Source organism: Dermacentor variabilis, chromosome 5 (assembly GCF_050947875.1).
Source record: "Dermacentor variabilis isolate Ectoservices chromosome 5, ASM5094787v1, whole genome shotgun sequence".
In the NCBI taxonomy this organism is placed as follows: Eukaryota; Metazoa; Arthropoda; class Arachnida; order Ixodida; family Ixodidae; genus Dermacentor; species Dermacentor variabilis.
In genome coordinates this window covers 63,519,138-63,535,113 of record NC_134572.1, presented here as the reverse complement: position 1 = coordinate 63,535,113, position 15,976 = coordinate 63,519,138, and the positions used below count along the sequence as shown (strand labels likewise).

General features: G+C 44.0%; 1 protein-coding gene across 4 annotated transcripts in view; it reads right to left on the bottom strand.

Moving 5' to 3' along the window:
- The window catches only part of Rlip (Ral interacting protein), a 29,491-nt gene extending 16,142 nt beyond the window's left edge, over positions 1 to 13,349 (bottom strand). For 3 of the 4 annotated variants that reach the window (XM_075692606.1, XM_075692608.1, XM_075692609.1), the window contains exons 1-9: positions 13,180 to 13,349; positions 12,802 to 12,934; positions 12,162 to 12,291; positions 9,477 to 9,679; positions 4,406 to 4,519; positions 3,696 to 3,899; positions 2,630 to 2,748; positions 1,788 to 1,918; positions 300 to 501 (exon numbers count right to left, since the gene is read on the bottom strand). In XM_075692606.1, the coding sequence (XP_075548721.1) occupies positions 300 to 501; positions 1,788 to 1,918; positions 2,630 to 2,748; positions 3,696 to 3,899; positions 4,406 to 4,519; positions 9,477 to 9,679; positions 12,162 to 12,291; positions 12,802 to 12,892 (1,194 nt within the window). In that variant the 5' untranslated portion in view covers positions 12,893 to 12,934; positions 13,180 to 13,349. Of the gene's footprint in view, positions 1 to 299; positions 502 to 1,787; positions 1,919 to 2,629; positions 2,749 to 3,695; positions 3,900 to 4,405; positions 4,520 to 9,476; positions 9,680 to 12,161; positions 12,292 to 12,801; positions 12,935 to 12,996; positions 13,138 to 13,179 lie in introns of those variants that run through there. The other variant, XM_075692607.1, reaches the window with a different exon arrangement.
- Between the last annotated feature and the right edge of the window lie 2,627 nt (positions 13,350 to 15,976).

Genomic DNA, 15,976 nt, shown 5'->3' with positions numbered 1-15,976 from the left:
TGTTATTCGCACAAATTTCTTCTCCTTTCCTTCGGGATCTCCCCTAACATGTCTCATCAAGATACGCCACTTAAAGCTGGATCCACATGATGGGATGGATCGCCTAATCAGTTCGAAGACGAGTGTGTCATGGCCGAGTTGCAACGATTCGTGCCGCGAGCAGCTCATGAGCAGCTTCCTCTCGTATGACACAATTCAGCAGGACTCAGTTACGTCTTGCTCGTCTGCCAACTACACCAGCGTTCTGTCCCATTGTGTGAGTCCAGCTCAGTCCGAATCAAGTCACTGCTACAACTCACCTTACGCTTGAGCTGCGTCACGACGCGCTGCACCTCCCACAGCTGCTCCTCTTTCTGTGGATCCCGGAGGCCCGCGTTGAGCTCAGCATGGATTTCACTCAGCACTTGCTCCTGCTGGCTCAGCTCCTCCTCTATGGCTGCTGGTGTCTCAGGCAGGTCCAAGGATTGACGCGACGAGTCGGGTTGGATCTTCTTCACATATCTGTGCCGGTCGAAGAAAGAAAACAAACCCATCTACCCAGGCCTTATCTTCCATGCCTCCAGATAACATGCATGGAACAATGCCATCACTGCGCTCATGCAGCTGTGAGACAATAGCAATGTTTTATCTCGTCAGGCTCTTGACACTTTGCTTGCAAAAGGAGCAGAAGAGATATAGAATGTGCATTCCACATTGCAACGATGACTGTCGAGGGGCAGTTCGAGATTAAACAATGCTAAACGTTATGTGCGTGGTTGCAAATTGCAACAAAAGACAAGTTGAAACGGCTGAATAATTTATTAAAAAATGTAATACATTGTGGATGACAAGCAAAGAAGGAACTGCAAACAGGGATTTCTTTTTTTCCGTGTCCAAAATATGTATTCTGCTTGGACAGATTACCAACAAACCCAGAAAGTAACATTGAACTGAATAATGCATAGAGGTACCAATATACAATAAGTTTCTTTTACACTATTTTTCATGTGGTATTATACAACCAAACAAAATACTGTTGCACTGACAATGCAATACAATTGCAGCATCCTTGAGCCCATTTACGATGTGACATCCAGGAAACAAAAGTTGGGCTGTAATGACAGCTCCAGTGTGCTTGAAAAATGCCACAGGTGCATGGCTGCGCTTCCACGAAGTAGGAAGTCATGTTCCAAAACTAAGTACAGTGTCAGCCGCAAGGTTCCTGGAGCCTTGGAGCAGCTCAGCATATTATTACTGCAAACTGAAAGGAGTGCCAGCGACAAAGTTTCAGTGTGCCTGATGACATACATGTGCATTCAAATGTGCACAGGTCTGCAAGTATGTCCACTGACTGATTGATGGAGTTTCATGTACAAAGAGCAATACCTGGGCTATGAGGGCTGCAGCAGTGTAGCGTTGCAGATTAATTTTAAAATTTCGAGTTCCTTAACATATCCCTAAGTACACAGCTATTCAATGTGACGACTATGATTACAAATCTAAGCTACAACTTAATGCTAAGTAGCAGAGTATCAAAACTACCGAGTCACCACAGCATATATGTTCTGCAACTATCCATGGAGCAGGCCACAAGCTTTCTAAAACTTGTATGCAGTTTATGGCACCACAATTACTTTCATGCTGTAATTTTAGCGCATAGTTAGGCAAGGGTGAAAGTGGCTCCAAATAAATGGCTAAAGTACTGCCCTTGCAGACAATAAGCAACAATAAGAATGCTACTTCAATGGAAATTCAATGGTAAAAAACAGGTGCAGTTTCTTTGCATGATGCATGGTGCTGCAGCTTACTTGACGATTTTCACATCCTTGAAGAAAATTGGTGCATGTGAGAACAAAGCGTGGAGAACCCTGTGGCTGATCTGCATGCTCGGGCTCAGCACAACAGAGACATTCTGCAGGTTCATCTTGTTGTGCTTCTCCTGTAAAGCAGCAATACAGGAATACCGGTATCACAACAAGTGCTTTCCGCTGCACATCTTACTTGTGACAGCAAGTTATACGTAGTGTTTGCCCTTGCTCGTGTAATCTTGTCTGAAGCCTTTTGTCTGTCATATACCTAAACATGGAACAACAACTAGGCAGGAAAAAATGCAAAGGTGCGCACGAAACCTTTGGGGCAACAGACACCATTCGCCAGGTGCATGATAAACGGTGCAACAATATTGCACTGCAGCAAACATATAGCCTTTACCAAGGTGTGTATTACCTGCACCTTGATATAGAAAGTTCGCCAAGTGCACATAAAGCAGTGTTTGATGAGCAGGAGCACATAAATCAGCAGTACCATGTGCAAGAGACTTGGCCTTGCTACCGGAAGTCCTTTCAGTTGCAAATTTATACACAGTGCCTTTAGCTTTGTTTGCCGACTTCTTTCTACTACCAAGGCACATAGGCATTACAGTGAAAAGGCATCATAAAATATTTTAATAGCCTTCTTGTTTCTTAAGTTGGTGAATGTAACAATTTCTCAAACAGCCATGGTATGGGAGGAGGGTTAGCTTTATCGGCTGCTAGTCCAGATGATAATGAAATAAAGATATGCATTCGTACAACATGTGACAATTCCAGCTTTAACACTATGACTACTGCACGAGTAAACATTGCAGCAGAAGCAAAATAAAAAGACTCACCATGCGGATAACGTTGGTCATGTGCACAAACACCCACGACAGCAGGAGCCTGTTAGGTGTGGGCAGCTGCTCAATCAACTTCTGGATGGTTTCCACTCGTCTTGTCTCATCTTTGATGGCTGCAATGTTCGAAGCAGTTTCCAGCTTACAAACTAAGGATGGCGTACCAAGCATGCCACAAATATTCGTGAAACGCAGGAGCCATGAAGAAAACTACCATATCTGCACAGATAAAACAACCACACACATAATGCAATACAGGAAACTTGACATGTGTGAGATATTCACATTGCAAAGATATGCAGCATCAGCCTTGTGTTTACTGCAACATGAACAAGCAGTATATGGAGACGAAAGTATGGGCATTTGATGTGCAGAGGTAGCTAAATAAACTTCAAGTGCCCAAAAGTTGGGAAGGAAGGGGGAAAGGGTCTGTTACTTTTGCACACAGGTGTTCTTGTGCTGTTTGTTTCTATCATATCTCACGCACAACTGCTGATAAAGCAACCTGTTAATGACTGAGTGTCATAATTATGATTTATGTGCCATAAGATGAAGCGGGACAACGTATGAACACCACCGACAAAGCTTTTTAAGCAAGAGGTGCTCTAAACAGAATATGAGTGTGGTCATTCTTCTCTCTTTCATGCATGCGTCATTAAGGGATGCACATTAACATAACGAGGAAACAGACTTATTGAGAAGGGAGTAGGAAGGATGCAGGGCAGGCACAATGTCTGTTATTGACTACAACAATGATGCTGTTGCTTTCCTCTATACATACTATACTGTTACGCATGTGAGTACTCTTCATAATAAACCCTTTTAAGAGTTCCACTGCCCATTACTTTCTCTGTCGTTGCCTTTCCAGTTTGACATGCTGGTCATAATTATGAACCTGCCTTTTAAGCTGACACAGCACCATTTATTACTTCCCATGGTTGCTTTATGAGCATATTAGACTCAATAACAGACAGCTACCAGCTTGCCCGCATTACAAGTCTGCAGTTACCCAAGGATACCATTGATGCCTGCAAGAGTAAAAAATAAAGTTACTGCGGCTTACCAGCAGCTTCCTCAAACTTTGGGCCCAGCTCGCTGGTGAGCACAGGGTCTGGCAGCTCGCGGAGGAACTGCTTCAGCAGGCTGGCCACCACCTGAGGCCCATGCTCACTCAGGCAGACCTGCTCGTGCCGGTTGTAGGCTGCCCGGAGCTGCTGCACGGTCGACTTCACACCAGACATTCTGTAGATGCCCTCACAGGTCAGACCTGCAGAGCAAGAAAAGGGATAAGCGCAGAAATGAGTTATGCTGTAAGGAAAGTGCAAAGGAGCATCCATTACTGCGATGTGTACCTGTGCAGGCCCATCAGCATCTGCACTAATTGACCACCAACTGCACCTTGGAAGGTTTCTAACAAGAGCATGATGTGCTGCATGAAGGGGCAAGATGGGCACAAATGCAGGGGGACACCAGCATTTGTGCTACGGGTCCACACATAGGCACATCAGTGTAGTCTATTTTTGCCAAACATACTGCGAATGTACGTCATCCTGGGCCATTACGGTGCCAGGTAAATGGGAGAGGGACAAGACCCTACCGCAGCACCTGACTTCAGCCTTCTGATCGGTCATCAATGGCATATGACGTAACTGCTAATCAGCATCAATGTATGCCAACATTTCTCAGACATTAAAGTGTAAAGAAAGAAACCACCCATTTATATGGCTTTTAATGGCTATTTATACTTAGAAAGTGTGTTTCTTAATCACTCACCATGTTCTTCAATGTAGTCAAGGCACTCCCGCACAATAGCAGGCAACTCAATGCCATCATCAGATGGGTTCTTTTCAAGAGCAGTCAGTAAGGGAACACCAAAAATAGGATCCTCTGAAAAAGATACACAGAAAATTATTTTAAGAATGTGACAATAGAAAAATATGAATATACTAGTCGAAGCCAACGAATACCAAAATTTGGTAATTAATATTGGCAAAATTTTGGCAAAATTAATAATTACTGAACATGGTGATTGTGTATTAAATATTTGCAACTGTAATTATCTGCACCACGGAAAATAGACATGGGTATGAAGTTTATTCATGAAATTGCATAAGACAGCCAAAATTTCTGCTGCTGTGATATGTCAATTGTTTAATGCCAGTGGCTACGGGTAGGTCCAAATAATTGACAAGTTCGAGGAATCACACTTTGAAAAATTGCTCAGCAACTATATTTGCATTCTTCTGAAATTAGTTTTGCTAAACTCGACACACATAGAAGATAAACTATTGCTATCAATGGCAATGGTAAAAAAGGTAAGATATTACATTTTACAATAAAGTCGTCAAATAAATGTATGCAGCGCTGCCACTGATAGCGTAACTTGAATAGTACGCAGCAGGCAAATTAAATAGAAAAATAGAAATAAACCACACTCAAATTTGCAAGTTCTGAACTTTGAAAACAATTTTTTCCATCATCACTCAGCACTGGTAAATGCAAAGAAATTAACATAATGGTACCTTGCAAGTAAACAGGCACACTGATGAGCTACAGTTAAAGAAGCACTGAAGATCAATATTAACTCAGTTTAGAGCGGCCAGATGCTCTTTCAATCTCTATTATCATTAATCTGGCAGAAAAGTGTTGATTATTATAGGAGAAAATGATGACACTTCCCTAGCTTGAATTTTGCACTGAAGCCTCAAGCACCAATATCTCGGTTTGACGTCACTCATTTCGAAGTATATTTCCTTGTATTTGGGCTGCATTAGCACAGGAAGAATCTCTCGAACATCGCTAAGCTGAGTCTTTCGCTCTGTTATAATGCAATGTAGTCCTTCTCTACCGATCAACAGCTAACAAGACTCATGTAAAGACTGCCAAAATCAATGATATCACGGTGAGCTGGTGACGTCAAGCTTCCACTCCTGATAAGAGCCTAGTTCCTAACCGCGATTTACTAATACTACAGCTAAAATTACTAGTTCCATTTAGTGCCCCTTTAAAAGGCCGCTAATCTGATGCAAGTCAAACATTGGATGGCTGCTCTACCTCCAATCTCCAACCTAAATACATAACTTGTGATACATATACATACCTGTCAACCTGAAGATTTGGAAATTCGTAAAACTATCGCGGCGCGTGCGCGGCAGTCCTATCTTTTTTTTTTTTTCAAGGGCTTTACCTTTTGCAACAAGCTTACTCGCGTTTTCACAACTGCGAGTGAAATCCATGTCTTGGAGAGTAAAGAGCGAGAACTCCACTGGGGCACAATTTATTTTTGCGATGACTTTGCTGTTGCTAACTTTGCCTGTTGCAGAAACTTCTCCACGTAGGTTTGCTCAAAGCAAGTACCACTTTGGTGCCCCTTGATGATCAGCAGACTTTAGAGTGTTTTCTCACACACAGATGAGCGAAACTCCAAGTTTTGTTTACAGTGCTGAATATTCTCTCACATTCAGCATTGCTGTGAGGAATGGAGAGAATAGAGTGTTTTAGTTGAGCGTCCTTACGGTACGCTCCGCTCCGAGCAGCCCCGCTAAGCCACAGCGGAGTGGCGGGCGATTTTCACGTTTTAGTTATACGTTTTGCGTAGCGGAGCGGACCTTTCATGGTGGCAGCGCCCCCTGGCTAAATACAGGGTAATGCAAGAAAATAAAAACACTTTATGATCACTCTTATACAGTAAAATGTATATGTGTATACATATATAACTTATTTCTCCATGAAGTATCTAGACGTGCACTTGTAATGCGTTACCGGTCCATTTTATCCAATGGAAAATAAAGCGCCGTGTTTGGGAACGCAACGTGTTAGCCAGCGCGCTTGCTTTCTGCATCCAATCCAATCCGTTCTGAGGCCAACGCTAGCCAAAGTGCTGCGCTGCACGCTCCGCTCAGGCAGCTTCTAAGCGGACCGTGTTCCTCGCTCCGCTATCCCGCTTACGGCTAAGCGGATGGCGCATGCGCATTCGCGCTTCCGCTCCGCTTAACTGCTTAGCGGAGCGTAAACACGCTCAACTAAAACACTCTAATACCCAGCACAACCACTGAAATTCTGTGGAATCTGAGCGATCCGTCGACACTTCAAACACTTCCTAATTGCGACCACTGTGCATCGCACCTTGGCTCATTCAACATGTCAGCTGGAATGTGATATGCTTGCAAGTTGGCAAACTCGACTTCAAGTACATTGATTGCTTCTTCTTTTGATTCGCCACTCTGCTGGGGTAGGATAGCAGGGAATGCCATAATAAAATGACGTACGCTGTTGAATGAAGCAGTTTCCAGAGCTTGTACTTGAGCAACTTCAGGCATCTTGAGATTGACGTCTTCTAGCAGGAATTTGTGGCGAATGTAATCGCATGCTGCCCTTAAGTACAGACGTACAGCAGAGAAGAACTGCTCTCTCTCAATGCAGCTCAGTGTCTCAACCACAGAGTAGGTTGTGCTGCCAATGACTATGTCTTCATCACCTTTCTGGTTCTCTGCAGATCCGCAGTCAACTTCCAGCAATGAATGACATGCCTTGACAACACGTGGGTGCACAAATTTAGTCAGGAAACCCTCGAAAAGGCGGTTCAAGAGGCCCTTCAGTACGTGAATCTGAGGAGCCTGTGTCTGAAGAAGACAGTTTGCCTTCTCAAAAAGCGGTATAACATTTTGGAGAAAAAGACAGCGCGCCCTGTTTAGCTCCAATGACAAAAATAAAACAGGCACTCCTCAGGGGTCACGTGGCTGGCTTTCCCAGAATCCTTGGTATGAAGTTTCAGTTTTTTTGCATGAGGTCCAGAATGAGCTCCTCTCCTTTTCAGCGAGAGTTCATCGCCATCGATGCTTTTTTTCCCCGAGGCCTGCAGCAGTCTTGTGAAGATGTGTAGCAGACTTTGGGGTCAGTGCGGGGCTCTTGGGGGTTTGTGAGGAAGTCTTCGGAATTTGGTATGACTCCAAAAACAAGCTCTGCTTGTTGAACTTTGTTTCAGATAGAAAAAAGCTGAGTAGTGCTTTCCACTGGTCGAGCAGCCTTTTAAACCACTTCCCCAATGACAGCCAACATGTTGGTGAATGCTTCAACATCTTTCTGACCTCGATGTCATGCATTATTTTGGAACACATTAAGTTGATCTTTCCGTTTCGAGCTTTTCTATAGGTAAAAAAAATATGTCAACCAAAGCCTCATCATCCTTTACAGGAAGACATGAAGCTCATTTCTGGCGGCCAGCCAAGTTGACGATATGGCAAGGGCAACCAACCCCTATCAAACATGGCATAGTCTCTCTCAATACAGTAGAAACACTGTTTTTCTTGCCAATCATGACATTGGCATTGTCCAAACACATAGCCAACAGGTTTCCAACAGGTAAATTCTGAGAATTCATCTCATCCAGAAACAGATTTGCAATCTTGTGACCCGTAGCTTCCCCTTAGATTGTCGCGAGGCAAAGAAGGCGGCTTCCGACTCTACTCATTTAACAAAATATGTCGCAACAATAGGGTAAAGCTGTGTATCCCTATTGTTACTGTCATCCACAGCAACCGAAAATACTTGCTGTTTTAGGGCATCCAGCAAAGGAGTCTCCGCGGTGGCGGCCATTTCCTGAACAATTGATGTCGTCTTTGTTCGTCCATAGGTGTAGCGTTTCGCTTCTTCACACTTGGGGAACATCTTCCGGAAAAGCAGTCCGGCATGATCGCTGACACTCAGCGGCATGTTGTGTTCAAGTAAAAACGCTGTGAAGAGGCATTCTGCACAAATCACACCGAGGCCGTTGTTGCTGCGTACAAAACTTGCTAGGCTTGGCTGGCTGTACGCGGCTCACACGTATCCTTAATGCTTTTTCGAAGCGATGTGGACCTTGATGTCAGATTTGCCGCCATGCGAGATGTTCCCATCACAGGCACACGTGGTGCAGAATCCGAACTTCTCTCCTTTCTTCGATGGAAATTCTGCTGCGTATGATTTCAAAAACACTTGAAAGTACTGTCAGGGCTTTGAGCCCACCATTGCACTGCGAAGCCACTATAGGCCGGAGTTGCACTGCGTCCGACACGGCAGCTAGTCACACAAACGGCGAGGCCAACACTGCAGTGACTGAAGCTGACTGAAGTCCAAACCCGCGCACCCATGTGAACAAAGGCAACAGCGTGGCAACAGGTTTACAGAGGCGCTATCTAACTTTGGATATGGATTCTTGATCCCCCTAGTATATGACAGAAGTCACTACAACCTTGCGGCTGCTGATGATGATACCACACATACATATTGCTCTCTCGTTGCGGCACAGAGGTACCAGGGTGTAGTTTTAGCACATTTTTACATTTTTTTTCGCAAATAAAATGTTTACCATAAAATTTTAAGCAAGATTCGTAAAATCGTAAGACTACTCAAAATCGTACATTTTATGGAAAATTCAGAAGAATTGGCACGTATTCATATATATATATATATATATATATATATATATATATATATATATATATATATATATATATATATATATATATATATATACACCTCACCTGAAAAAAGACCAGCATTCTGCTATTGCCACCGAGAGGCCTCCTCCACATAAGATTTCACAGGCTAGCAGTGCATTTGGCGGCGCTTACAGACAGCATTCGTGCCACAGTGACAAGCATGACATCTTCACTCAGTGCCACACCAACACATCCAGTACTAAAACCTCACTGAAGTTACCATATCCCGGAAGTGAGATTGAGAACACTTTCTCAGAGGACATTCATAGCTTTGTCATATGCGTGGACATGCTGTCACAGCAGTCAAAACTCATCAAGTGCTTTGCACTTTGATGGGCTTTGCACTTTCTCCAAAGCATACATACCAGCCTTTTCTGCCTTCTTTTTTTTCTTGACAAGTTTCACCTTGCTTTCCTTTTTCTTTTTTGAATCCTTGTTGTCTTTCTCTGCATCTTTCTTGGCATCTTTGGTGTCTTTCAGCTTGATGCTTTCCTTGTTTTTTTGAGATTTTTCCTTCTTTTCCTTTCCGGGAAACTTGAACGGAGCCTTACTCTTCTTGTTCTTGCCTCTGAAGTTGCAAAGGAAGGACATATAACACCAAGAGTTCTACATGCAATGAACAGCACAACCATGATATGAACTCATAAAACCTGTGCATGAACTAGCTTCCTTTTATCAGTTATTCATATATGCATGCTAGTGATAGTGATATCTCTGTCACACATGTACTTTCAATGGCTTTTGAAATTAAAATTCACCGACTTCATTAAGATCCAAAAGCTTCATTACAGGAACATGAGCAATGAAGCCAATGGCACCCACAGGTTTGTATGGCTGTTGAAAGCGTGCATATCACAGTTAAAGCCTAACTTGAAAGTGATAGAGTGGAAACTACTCGTAAGATATGGTACTGTAAAAAAAAAAACTGCTTGACAAAACTAACACAAGAATTAAAATATAACGGCTTCACTTGCTATACAAGGAATATTCAAGATGCTTTGCTTTTGCTGTAAACTGCATGTAAGGTATTTCCTTTCCTTCATTAAATTTTAATGCTTAATCCTTTAGCGCTTATCCTAATGATTGGAATCTATGTCAACATAATAACAGAAGATGGCAGATCTAGGTGGCTTTTGCAGCAGTCATGAAAGTTGATTTTCTGATATGCCCGATGGTCACTGTGGTAAGCTCAACTTTATGCACATATGGTCATTTCCCTCAAATGAGTCTGAACTTTAAAGCCCAGACCACACGTACGCATGCGGACGCGCGCAAGCTCGCGTTCACGTGCCCACGCATGCGCAGACGGTGTAGCAGGGCTCGTACGTATCGAAACGCGGCGTGATCTTGGGGAACAGCTCCTCTGTGTTATCGCACACTTGGGTTGCCTCACGATGGCGCGCCTGGCTACGCAGCTACGGCGCGGAACGTTCAACTCTCAGTGAAGCAGATTTATATCATGCAAGAAAGTGGTTCTTCTTTCCTTTTTTCGCTGATCTAACAGCTATAAAAATATAACAATTACGTTTATGGCTATCAAAGCATTTTGAAACACTGTTGATAACAAAGTATGAAGCGGCACGTGCCAAGGCGTCTGTGAGTGAGCCCAGTGAGTGTGCAGTGTTGCGCGTCTTTGTGGATGCAAACCGCCATTACTCGCGAGGCACGGCAAGTGCTAGGTACGCGTCTGCAAGCATACGCGTGGTCTCTGCTTTAGAAAGTACCATCAATCAGTTAAGGAAAAGCTAGGAGGCAAGCAAATAACCTAACCAGGAAAAACTTATGATGAAAGGAATACAGCATCAAGGTTTTCTCAAAGGGGGATGGCACATTATTTACAAAACCCTCTCTTCATAGCTGACATCTAGGGTCGTGACTTTCTTGCTGGCAGTTATCTGCTTTATGCTGAAATGCATTCTCATAGTTTTAAGTAAGTAATAACAGAACGTAAAGAAAATTAGACTTTCGGATCACTGCCTCGTACAACTAAGAGTAATGGTCCTTGTTAGACCAGGCAGGCACACACATTTGAGGCTTCACAGCATCTAGGTGAGGCTAAACATACCCTCTAAAAATTATGTATTCTGTAAGTATTTTAGTAACCCACAGATGCCTAAAGCAGACCCGTCTAGTGTTGCTCTGCGGATATTGCAGCACACAACAGAATCAGAAACAAATTATGCAGCCAATCAGAGTAAGACTGTCACTGATAAGTTTCTTAGTGACCTTGAACCTCAAAAGCGCAATGCTGCTTTGTCAAACCTGCCAAACTGTCAGCTTTACAATTTTCAAATACCCCTCGGACACAAAATCGCGCATTATGGGTGGAACGCATAGCATTCATTTTTTTTCCTTCTTTTTTTTTTCTCTATGTTTGCCTTCAGCACCCAGATTGTCGCATACGTATACACTTCACTAGCAATTATTTACCTTTAGGCATAGCACACAAGCAGCAGCAAACTTGGAACAGCTATTGAGATTGTTAAAAAAAATTTAATTATGGGGTTTTACATGCCAATACCACGATTTGATTGTGAGGCACGCCGTAGCAGGGGGCTCCGGAATAATTATGACCACCTAGGGTTCTTTAATGTCCACATAAATCCAAGCACACTATGAAGATTGTGGTGCAAGTACCATCGCAATTTATTTTTTACATGCATTTTTGCTATCTTGCACAGCCCCATCTTTTAACAGCTTAAAAGCATATCCAAAAACTTAATTTATTTTTTACGTAACTTCATGCAGCATTCGTAAAATCATACGAGCCCAAAATTGTAAACATTACAAACAATTCGGGAGAGTTGGTAGGTGTGTTTTAGTGAATGTGTCTGCTGCCACTTTACTAGTAATCAAAATGCTGCAGTTTAAGAAAGTGGTCAATCACCAGAGCTTTCTTTATAACAGCATACAAAAGGTAGTGCTTGCACAATCTCCAAACAGCGTGCTTCCAGTCAAGTGTTGCGTGCATCACAGTGACAAACTTCAAAAACTGGTCAAAAGCAAGCAACCACGTAAAACACAACTATATCAGACTGGGCACAATTTACCGTGACTCATCCATTTCTCCTTCTGAGCTTTCTCCTTCAAATGCAACATATCCCTTGTCCTTCTTGTCCTTCTTATCCTTGAGCTTGCCAATCAGGAGTTCCTTCTTCGAGACCTTTTCATCATCACTATCTGCAGAAATAATGTGGCAACAACATAATTTGACAAGTAAGCTTGTGGTGCAGGCTTGTCGGTATGTCATCTTGAAATACTTGTGTAGTGCAAGCACGAGCACATGAAGGCACAGACAGGACGCTTTGAACACACAGATAGGCCACAAACACACAAATAGCAGCGTGTATATGTGTTCATGTGATTTCGTGTCCTTGCGACGCACCTATTAAAAGAGACCAGTGGTCCTAGTGCTTCATAAATAATCTATGCACACCTATATATAAAACAACACTCTACCAGCAAGCCATAACATTCCGCCGTTTGTCTTCGATGCACATGTATTTTGACACATTCCTCAAATTAGGCAGGCATCCGAGACTATTGAAGCCACTTAATTTGTTACTGATAGCTTTTATTTCGACGAATATCTGCGGACTGACTTACAGCGCTAGCACTCATACATGAAACCCGACTTGTTTAAGCATGGTAAACAAAACACCGTTATCCATTGAGATACAATGTACTCACAGGTGACATCTCGTTCCTGTCCTTTCCCAACCGCCTCGGACGCGTAAAGCCCTGGAAAGTCTTTCTCGACATCAGGGCTTTCAAAATCCATTCCCACAGCCGGCTAGCAGAACCGGTGCGAGAGTCGCAACCTCTGCAAGTAGGGAAACACGGCACGTGATACAAGCACGTCTCCTTCACGAACATTTTCGATACCTCTCTTGCTGGTGAAATCATTTGCAAACCAGCGAGTAATGTCACTCTATTAAAAGCGAAAGCCGATGGATAGTAGATAACCTATCTCGGTGAGGAGAAAGTGTCACTCGCAGGAACGCTGGGAGTAAATACGGCAGCTGATAAACGTCGCGCTGCATTATGACGTCTCTGAGTCAACAGTACCTGAACGCTGTGGGCTTCGCTCACTCGCAGAGTCGTTTGGCGTGACGACGCGCCGCCGAGTGCTTAGATAAATTTTAAACAGAAAATAGAACCGAACTCGACGAACATCTTTAGTTTAGCTCGGGCGCGCCGATGTCTCTGCCGTCGAACGCGAGACCGCACGGTCCGGGTTGCCAGCCCAAAAAACTCAGAAATCGCTAGCATTGACCGAACTATTCCTTATTTGTTAGCGGTTATATTCTGTCATTGAGTTTCTCACTACATTACTCTATGTATTCTGTTAGCTGTTAGAAGGTCCGGAAAAAAAGAAACTAAAAGGTATTTCGTTTTGCACCTCTGTTTGTTTCGATTGAAATGCGATTTGAAAATTTCTGTTACGGATGGGTTCAGGAAACATCACCGGCGCCTTGTTCGGGCTTTTCTAAAAGTAAGCACGAGAAAAGATTTGCTGCAAACTCAGTTTTCCGAGTAGCATCTGTAAGTTTACTATTTATTCAATTTATTGTGTTTCATTGAGAAGACGAAAAAGAAAAATGAAAAGGAAAGGAAATGCCGCGGGCATTATCACTTTTCAGTGGACGCATCATGAATAGACACAGATGTAGATGTAGTTCCTTGTTATCTACTGGCGCAGAGAAGATGCAAGGCGGGTTAAGGAATAGAAAAATAGGAGAGTATAATGTTATGATAAAGCAGGTTATGAAGAAAATGAGTTACAACAACAAAATGCCTGCGCTAGAAATGCGTGCTTTGATGTCGATTACGTGAACGTTTCGGTACACAGACTTTGCCATACATGAAACATTTAGCAAGGACAAACAAAGTAAAAAAAAAAGAAATCAGTATCCAACGCTATGTGAAATTGATGTACATTATGCGAAGGATTATACATAAATTACTTGTTTTCACTGTACACTCGACGATCCGCTTCTCGCGCCCGTCTCGGCGATATCTCAGCCTCGGTTTTTACCGCTGTCACCGTGAGCGAAAATTTCCGCACACGTTTAGGTATACAGATATGCCATCCCTTGCTAGATGGCATGCGGTATATGCGGGTTATATTGCCATATATACCATTCTATCACTAAAGTTGTTCATACCTTGTCTTCCATTCTTGACAAGGTTACTCCTCGGAATTTTTTAATGACAGCCCACAAACAAAAGTCATGAAATAAAACAGCGACAGCGCATGACTTCTATGTTAAAACTTCTCAGACTAAATATTAAAAGTGCGCAACAATAATAGAAACATGAAAATGATGTAATTTTATTGGCGTAGCTGTACACTACCTCAGGATCGACCCACGCAAGAGGCTGCATTGCTACCAGAAAGCCCGCCTTCGTGCATAGCGTTCGCCGCCATCGTTTCCCGGCAGTAGAGTGTACTACCGGCAGGGTTGGCAATGTCGACGAATGATTAATCGATTAAATGCATCCCGGCCGCAATGCGATTAATCTTCATCGATGTCCACCTTTCATTTAATCGACTCAATCGATAAGGCCTGTTCGATTAATCGTTTTCGAGAGTTTAACAGGAGTGGCGCGAAAATTTGGAAATCGTACTGGAATGGCGGCGCACGAGCAGTGTCTGTGCAGCTCTGGTAAAGCGACTGTGTTTCCGAGTCCCGAGTGATGCCGAGCCAAACGCTTCCCCCACACAGCACTTACCACCGCTTACCACCACCACTTACCACCACCACTTAGCGCGGTTGTAGGGTGTCCGGGAATTCTACATCGACATGCCGGAGATCTCGACACCCCGCCACCCGAAGCCGGAGGCTCGAAATGCCCTCGCCATTCAAGGTATGCTATATATCAACCCAGTCGCTGATCGTCGTGCCACTCCCAGTCCAATAAAGACGTGGCGCAGTATGCGCGCCGGTTAGGAACATGCATTCGACATAGCGATGGTCGATTCCAGCAAAGCTATAGCGCCCGAGCATTCTCGCATGCTGGTTGCGTGACTGTAGTGGCGCGACTATCGTCTCAAAAGAGGGCGAAGAAGATGGGCTCACGTGCATGTGGCGCGAGAACAGAACAGCCTAGAACACGCGGATGGATGATTAAATCGCTGATTGCGTCTTCGAAATTATTCTGATACCACACACACACAAAAAAAAGAACACAAGATTTGCTGTTTAAATAGAAATATATATTTTTTTATTTCCATATCTGCCACGTAAATCTATTTAATTAACATGAACGTTATACTTCAACCTGGTTTACTTTTCCGTTAAAAAGGCTGACAGTTCCTTCACCGCCCGATTCATGGCCGATCCCCCAGAGTGGGTTGCGCCATTTCGCTATGAGACAAGATTTTCCTCTCTCCACTTTCCTTTAACCTTTAACCGCCGGCTTCTTGGCCAATGCCTCGTAGCGGGTAAGCGCCACAATTGAGGAGCAAGCAAGCAAGCTAGCGCGCTCGGACGACCCGGATGACCTGGACGACCGAGCCCAGCCATGCATGCCAGCTTTAGCGCGCCGACTATATATACCAAGGCGAGTGACGTGGCCTCACGCAGACCGGCAGACGTCCCCCGATTGCAGGGTGTCCGGGAATTCTACATCGACGTGCCGGAAATCTCGGTCATCCCGCTGGAGAGCCACTACTTCTTCAAGAAGGCTCCAGGCTCCGGCTGGGTTCCAGGCTCCGCGGTTGTCACCCCCGGGTCCCGACTCCTACGACGACTTGCGGGCAGCCGTCTTTGCTCGCTCTGCCACCTCGAGCGCTCAGTCACGACCGCTCTTGCCGTTTGAACCGTCGCGTCATTCCGCGTCTTGTCGACCCGCATCGCCT